Consider the following 8,353-nt stretch of genomic DNA (forward strand, 5'->3'; position numbering starts at 1 on the left):
CCTATATAGACATAATAAAAAACTAATAAAATGACAACATTACTACAACTGTAACTAAAACTAAAATAGATAACTAATACAAATCAAACTACATTAGTTTATCAGTAATCCTAAAAAAATAACACTGAGGCAAACACACATGCTAAAATAACAACAACTTACTGACACATAGTAAGAAATGGTTATAAAAAACTGAAACAGAAGTGAAACAAGTAGTAGGATAATACTACAATAGTATTATATAATAGTAATATTACACTGTATAACAAATGTATAACACGGCATGCTCTTCATTGTATAAATTAAGTAATATATTTTAAAATATAAAGTTGTTGGCAGGCTGCTTTACGTGTGTGCACTCCAGATGTTTTGTGCATATCACACAGTGAGTACAGAATTGACTTCTATTTCACGTCTTCTTGCACTTGAATATTTTACTGCACCATATGTCATTACACCATTTCTACATCATTGCACATGTGCACAACTTTCCAGTTTTGGTTTCAATCTGATCGAGTGTTTATATGTCCTATTGAACGGATTAGAAAAGGTTTATCACACTCCCCTCAAACCAGCTGAAATTTAGGTTTTGGCACTTTTATTCCGATTGAGTTTCATGGATTATTTTCATTGAGATTGAACGTTTAAACTGATTGTAATCGTAATACGATGCTCCATGTAAACACACCTAGTGATGGCTCCATCCACTCTCTCGAGCGGCATTCATGCTGGCTAAGGGCCATCTGGCTGTCCTTAGTGTTTGTACAGATTTCTTTTTGTTTTGGCAAGTATTTTATTATTTTACCCAGAGAAAAACGTTGGATTACGCAACAGACATTATACAACTCGGTGCCTTTACATATGGAAGCATATAGGTAGCAAAATTCAATTTAAAATGCAATATTCAAAATGTCAATGTATTTCTGTATTTAAATTTACATTTTCCATTACCCATATGTGCAAAGTTTGGTGCAAAAGGAAAATGAAATTATATAATTAACATTTGCCATTTCTAACAGTAGTCTTAATATGTAAATTGCATACTAATTTGAATGCTTTATAAGTTGCGAAATGAAAATGTATAACCCAAATTGATTTGATTTGTGCAACATATCCAAGCTGAAATGGTAGCAAAATGATCATTTAAATGCTATTTGTCCTAAATGCATTTAGACTAACAGTTAGGACACTTAGGATTGCATTTTCATCATGACGCCGTGGGATATTTATAGCAAAATTCAGTGCGGCTTTGAAAATGCATGGTTGAGTATTCTTTGAGGTATAAAATATCTTTATTTTTAAAAAACCAGCTAATTTCAAGACGCTGACATCACGTCTTGTCTGGTCGTCACGTGGGTCACCCGCAGTGTAAGACGCTCAAAGCTCAAGACGTTCAGTTTGACGTTCGATCGGTCGGTCGGTCGTTCGAACGTTTGATTTATGTGAAATATCTCATTCAGGTCAGTACTAAATAAACAATAACATACATTTTGTAAGATCCCTCTTATTTTGGTAAAATAATTAACATTTTGCAGATTCTGAAAGGTGTAGACTATGTAAACTTTTGACTTCAACTGTATGTTGTTGTGAGACAGTGCTGTTTGTTAATTTAAGGCAAATAATACCATTGTTATAATGACATTAGGGCTGTCACCATACCAGATTTTTCGCTACACAATTATTGTGGCCAAAATAATTTATGAATAGCGTGACTAACAATAACTATCATCGTGATACTAACTATCAGATATATCGTGATAAATAATGTTATCAGTCGGATCCATCTTTACTTTTTTTTTTTTACACCAATGCATTCAAAAGGAACAGTTAAACTTAGTTTAAACAGTTAAACAGTTTGAAATAACTTCCTTCTGTTAAATGATGTTGCTTCAAATCACAGAATGAGGCAGCAAATTATTTAGTAGTATTCTATAATGTAATAAAGGTGATGTTGATTGAACTATACGTTGCATTATACATTATTTTTATGAAAATATCCAAGATGGCTTAAAGAACACAGATAAACCACATACTGTCGCAATTGTGTGTTAATTCTCTTCATGTTTAATTAGTCAAATCATCCCTATATGCATTTTATTCAGCTACAGTGATAGCTGAATGTAGGGCTGGGCGATATGGCAAAAAATAAAAAATCTTGTTTTTTTCATAATGTTTGACCGATTCACAATTTCGATTTTTTTAAAATGTGTAACTAGTCAACTTATAACATAGCTACAACAACATGACTGAAGTAACATTCTCTTTATTAGTAACATGAAAAACCATCTGGTTTAGGAACGTTGTATTTTTAGTGGGCATGCCATAAATTGGTCAACATGGTGTAAATAAATGTAAAACAAATTCTCTATTTAAATATATTTTCAGAAGATTTGAATGCAATATGAAAGTAAACATTGTGCAATTTGAATTAAACATTAAATACTACTGAATACAGAGTAAGAAAATAACCATTTTAACCAATGTAAACATTACATCAGTCAACTCAAAAAGTTAAGCAAATTTACACCAGTAGCATTATTAACAGTAAATGTTTGTTAAAAAAAACGAACCACACTTTGCAGACCATCTTGCAAACATAAAACATGTTGTTGATAAGTCACACGTAGTTCTTCTTTACATGTTTCTTGAGAGGAAGACCAGTCTGTCAACTGTTCCAGGCTTCAGAGATGCTCTGTGACAGGTTATAATGTTCCCACCTGCACTGAACATCCTCTCAGAAGGGGCTGTCAGCTCGGCTTTGACTTTGTCTTCTTCTGATTGAATGACAGGTTGTGGTGCTGGTGCTGTTTTCTTAAAAAAGCTTGCCAAGGTTTTCTTCCTCTTGGCCCCAGCTTCTGTTCTCTGTTCTTCCTGCTCCACGTCCTGAGTCATCTGAACTGTTGTCTCAAGATTTTTGTCTGGCAACAAAGATGTCAGCTCTTTAACAACTTTTTGCTTGATTCCCTCCAACTTCTCATGTTCGATGTAAGTTGTACGGAACGTGGGATCCATCAGAGAAGCTACATTGAGGATTTAATCTGTGACAGGGTCGCTGTATTTGCAGTTGAGGTACTGCAGTATTGTGCTTTTGATGCGTTTTGTTAAATCTGTCGTTGTCTTGTGCTCGTAGAATGCTACTGTTAAAGAGATGGAGCACTGGTTTGAGGTACAAGACACTCACATATGCTTCACCCGACAATGCATCAGTGAACTCTTGCAGAGGACTTACAGCTTTATTTATGGATTCCATGACATCGATGTCTTGCCACGTTGGAACAAGCTGCCGAGTTTTTTTTTATCAGAGCCATCATGGCTTTCTCCTGTTCTAAAACCCGCTTGATCATCTTTTGTCTTGAACCCCACCTGGTGGGGGTCTCCGTAATGAGCTGATGAGAAGGTAGGCCGAGCTCAGCCTGTGCAGATGCAAGATCTCTTCTCTTTTTCCAGCTGAAGGAAAACACACTTACAACCTTCTTGCACACTGCAACTGCACGGTCAACTCTGTGGTCTTTCACACCATGTTCTGTTAAAACAAAGCAAGAAAATAGATTTGAAATAGCAGTTCATTCGTCTGTGACAGAAATATTGTGAAGAGCTTTCTCCTTCATAACTTCAGATTATGAATCTATAACCAACAAACTCTGTAAAACTTTTTTTTTATGGGAACAATGATTGAAAGAAATTATACCTTTTTAAAAGAAATGGGGATAACTGTTGTTTTATTGTTAGCCAGAATTATTAATTTCATAATTTTTTTTGACAAAAGAACATTCTCCTACATAACTTTAGATAACACACACACAGAGACCCACACATAACATTTTTAAGTGATTGGCACTATTATTACAAAAGCAAATAAATAACGAAAATTATTTTTATAACATAATAATAATCATAATTTCAGGTATTAATGAAATAAAAATGAACATCTGAATAACTGCGATTTTATTGCTTGCATTATTAATCATACTTACCAATGGCATTGTGAAGACGATGTCCAAAGCACTGAAGATGGGTCCTGTCATTTATCTTCATCGCTTTGATCATGTTCGTTCCACTGTCAGTGGTCACGCACGCTTGTCGATCCTCCACAAGCTTCCAAGAAGCCAGTGCATCTTTAAGCCCTTGACCAATTATTTCCCCAGTATGATCGTCAGGAAAATAACATGTCTGAAGGCAAAAACTTCGCAGTTTCCATTCTGCATCAACATAATGGGCTGTGAGGCTCATGTAAAGCTGAAGAGTACAACTACTCCACAGGTCAGTCGTCGTAGAAAAAAAAGATGCCTTCTCAAGCTGCTCTGCTACTTTTTCACGTGTTTCAGTTTACATTCGGGGAATAGCTACGTCTTTTAAATATTTGCAGCTTGGCAACTGTATCTTGGATCAACAGTGTGTAGCATTTTTATGAACCCTGGCTTTTCGATGGTGTATATGGAAACCATGTCCTTAGCGATATGAAACGCCACAGCATCTGTAAATTCTTGCCATCGGGGCGCCTTTTTGTTGTATGGAATGGCATTGGAAAATGATACCGCTAATGACATCTGGCGTTCTGCAATTTTAGGTGGACCTGTTGCACTTGGACTTGACTTGTTTTCATCTCTTAACTTTGAGCATTCTTCCCATTCAGCTTGGTGTCTGTCGCAAATGTTGGAATAAATTAGTGGTGCTGCCACTGTCGGTTGCAACGGACTTTCGGCATATTTTGCATTTGACAAAAGTTTGTTCGACATCTGACCTCTCAAATCCAAACCATTTCCAAACCACAGAGGAAACGTTACTACCTTTCTTTGGCACAAGGTCATCCTGACGTGAAGAGCCACCCGTCTCCATGATGTTAGACGCTATAGCCTATTACGCTCCTTCATAGAGTGCTCTCACACGTGAGCGGTTAATTAGGCACGCCATCATGTGGTCGGACAATATTGCCTCTTAATTATTCTGCCATTGGTGCAATGACAATGTATCTAATATTTTTTATAAAAAATCGCGATACCTCGATTTAAGAAAAAATTAAATCGTCTTAAAACGTAAATTCGAATTAATCGAAAAAATCTCCCAGCCCTAGCTGAATGTCTTTCTTTGAAAGTAATTTTTAAAATTATACTTTTGTACTTAAAGCACTGAGGGGTGTAAATATAATCAGGCATCAACAGTTATCAGGTTAATGTAACGTTTCAAGGCTAGCAAAATAATTTAAAATAATGTTCATCATTATCGTCAATATTGGTATATAGTGACACATTTTTTACATATTTTAGGTGTGCTTAATTGGGGTTGGAACTAAACTCTGCAGTGGTGGGTTTGTCAAAAGCATCGTTAGCTAACTTTTCTTTCTTTCTTGAAAGCCTGATTTCAGACTTTATTTATTTAACCTTTATTAAAGATTAGACACTAAGTTACCAATCACATGTTGTGTCTGCAAATATTTCATGATGTCCTTCAGGGGAAGTGTAAACAAGGAGAAAAGCAGAGGACCTAATACTGAGCCCTGTGGCACTCCATTCTTGTCTTTGATGAGATGTACATGATATTTCTCTGTGGCAAGGCTGTAGCATCAGTATATTTGTTTGTAAATATTTAGAGTTTAAGTACTTAGAGTTTAATTAAAAGTTAAAAGACTCTACTGTCTAACACTGCTGAAAGTCTCACAGACCCAAATGATTCACATACATTTAATCTTTCCAGTAACTGTGTAGCAGTGGCTCAATCTTACATTATTAGTTAGTATTTACAATTATGCATTTAGCAGACAATGTCATCCAAAGTGACTTATAATGTTTTGTGTTAGTGTGTGAGAGAGCGCATTTAGTTTATGGGTATGGAATGGTTAAATGCTTGTGGAAGAGGTCAGTCTTCATCTGCTTCTTGAAAGTTGTGATCATCTCAGCAGTTTGGGAGGAGGTTAGTAGCTCATTCCAACAGAAAGAAGCAGGAAGGATGAAGTTTTTGGAGAGTGACTTTGTGCTTTGTTGTGAAGGAAGAACAAGGTGTCATTTACTCAGTGACCATAACTTTTAGGAGGTAGTATACACTTAAAGAAGTGAATTGAGGTAGGAGGTGCTGTTGCAGTGGGAATCCTGAAAGCCAGTGTTGAAATGTTAAATATGATTCTGACCGCAACTGGGAACAAGTGGGGTGAGATCAGGAGGAGTGTGATGTGGGTTGTCTTCGGGTGATTGAAGATCAGGCATGCTGCTGTGTTCTCGACCATCTGCCAAGGCTTATAGTCGTACTGGCTGGAAAGCTGACCAGTCTTGAAATGATAAGAGCTTGGACGAGCAGCTGTGCCATGTGCCTTTATGATTGTTCCCCGTGAAATTGTGTAAATGTAGAAGCAAAGAGAACTGTGCACTCAACCTTGAGACACCCCAGAGATTAGCTGATGTCACTTAAACTCCCCTCCTCACCATGTATGTAACACCTCTTTCAGTAGCTTAGTGCAAAGTTTTTTGTTTTTTTTCTCAAGGTATACCTTCTCTAACACACACATTCCAGGTCTTTGAGTCTCTGCTAAAGAGCTGATGACCTCAGTCAGGTGTGTTTGATTAAGGAGACATGCAAAATGTGCAATGCTGGGGTAACTCCAGGAACAGGGTTGAAAACTTAGAGGGTTGAATAGCTTAGTGAGTACAGGTTCTAGCTGTATGTTGTTAGTTTTGATGCCTTTTGCTTAGTGCCATTAAACTGGGGTTAACATTTTTGTTTCTTTTTCACTTTAGAACTGATGCCATTGAAAGAGGAGAGTGACATGCTGACTGATATGGAAGAGAAAGATCAATATGATAAACATCATGATTTCATAACTGGAGATGAATCTTTTAGTTGCTCACAGACTGAAAATACGTCCTCACGAAAGATAGCTCAAAAGATAGGAACAAGTTATTTTGCCTGCTTTCAGTGTGGAAAGAGTTTCAGTCAACATGAAAACCTTCAGGTCCACCTAAAACTTCACACTGGAGAGAGCCCTTTTACCTGCCAACAGTGTGGAAACATATTCACTCAGAAAGGAAGCCTTAACAGGCACATGAGAATTCACATTGGAGAGAAGCCTTACACATGCCCTCAGTGTGGAAAGAGTTTTGATCAATATGGGAATCTTAAAGTCCACATGAGAGTTCACACTGGAGAGAGCCCTTTCACCTGTCAACAGTGTGGAAAAAGTTTCAGCCGAAAAGGAAACCTTAATTATCACATGAGAGTTCACACTGGTGAGAGCCCTTTCACCTGCCAACAGTGTGGAATAAGTTTCACTGTAAAAGGAAGCCTTACCAGGCACATGAGAATTCACACTGGAGAGAAGCCTTACACATGCCCTCAATGTGGAGAGAGTTTCGAACAACATGGAAACCTTAAGGTCCACATGAGAATTCACACTGGAGAAAAGCCTTACACATGCCCTCAGTGTGAAAAGAGTTTTGATCAACATTGGAACCTTAAAGTCCACATGAGAGTTCACACTGGAGAGAAGCCTTACAAATGCACTCAGTGTGGAAAGAGTTTCGATCGACATGGAAACTTTAAAGCCCATGTGAGGGTTCACACTGGAGAGAAGCCTTACAAATGCACTCAGTGTGGTAAGAGTTTCACTCAAAAAGGACACCTTGAAGTCCACATGAGAATTCACACTGGAGAGAAGCCTTTCACCTGCCAACAATGTGGAAAAAGTTTCAGCCGAAAAGAAATCCTTGACAAGCACATGACAATTCACACTGGAGAGGATGAGTTTAGATCCACATGGACATCTTAAAGCCACATAAAAATTCACACTGGAGAGAAACATTTATATTTGGTCAGTGTGGGAAGAGTTTACGATATAATCGTAAACCAATGCCATGAAGTTAGCATTTTTAAACATCCGCAAACTAAAAAATAAATCATTTCTGATCAATGACTTAATCACCACAAACAACTTGGATTTTATGTTTTTAAACGAAACATGGCTAGAAGACCGCTGCAGTGCAACAGTCCTCAATGAAACAGCCCCTCCTAACTTTACTTCCATGAGTGTCTGCAGGACTGTTAGGAGAGATGGAGGTGTAGCTGCTCTATTTAAAGATGTCTATCAACGCAAGCAAGTGTCATTTGGTCAGTACTTGTCTTTTTTAAATATCTAGGGATTGTGCTGAAAGGTGCTCCACGCATCCTATTTATCATTATTTACAGGCCTCCAAAATACTCTCCAGCCTTTGTTGAATAGCACTATCTGATAACTTCTGTATTTTATTTGATATATTAATCTCTGCTACCACTGAATGTAGATCTGTCTCTGTCAGAAAGAGATGCATTAACAAGAACACTAGTGTGCTATTTATGAAGGCTATATCTTTAACACCAAGCATTTCTGCAG

At 37.2% G+C, this 8,353-nt stretch overlaps 1 protein-coding gene across 1 annotated transcript; it reads left to right on the plus strand.

Moving 5' to 3' along the window:
• The first annotated feature begins 6,730 nt into the window (after positions 1-6,730).
• On the plus strand, positions 6,731-7,920 carry LOC107710217 (zinc finger protein 239-like). The gene is made up of 2 exons (XM_016514955.1): positions 6,731-6,940; positions 7,010-7,920. The coding sequence occupies exons 1-2, from the start codon at positions 6,731-6,733 to the stop codon at positions 7,751-7,753; spliced, it is 954 nt and encodes a 317-aa protein (XP_016370441.1). The 3' UTR covers positions 7,754-7,920.
• Positions 7,921-8,353: the final 433 nt, after the last annotated feature.

Source organism: Sinocyclocheilus rhinocerous, unplaced genomic scaffold, assembly GCF_001515625.1.
Source record: "Sinocyclocheilus rhinocerous isolate Xijiao unplaced genomic scaffold, SAMN03320098_v1.1 scaffold5650, whole genome shotgun sequence".
NCBI classification, from domain to species: domain Eukaryota; kingdom Metazoa; phylum Chordata; class Actinopteri; order Cypriniformes; family Cyprinidae; genus Sinocyclocheilus; species Sinocyclocheilus rhinocerous.

Excerpts from the sequence above, each read along its gene's own strand:
- LOC107710217 (XM_016514955.1), top strand. The coding sequence starts at position 6,731 with ATGCCATTGAAAGAGGAGAGTGACATGCTGACTGATATGGAAGAGAAA. Across the intron at positions 6,941-7,009 it reads GTCAACATGAAAACCTTCAG|AAAGGAAGCCTTAACAGGCA; the intron begins GTCCACCTAAAA and ends ATATTCACTCAG.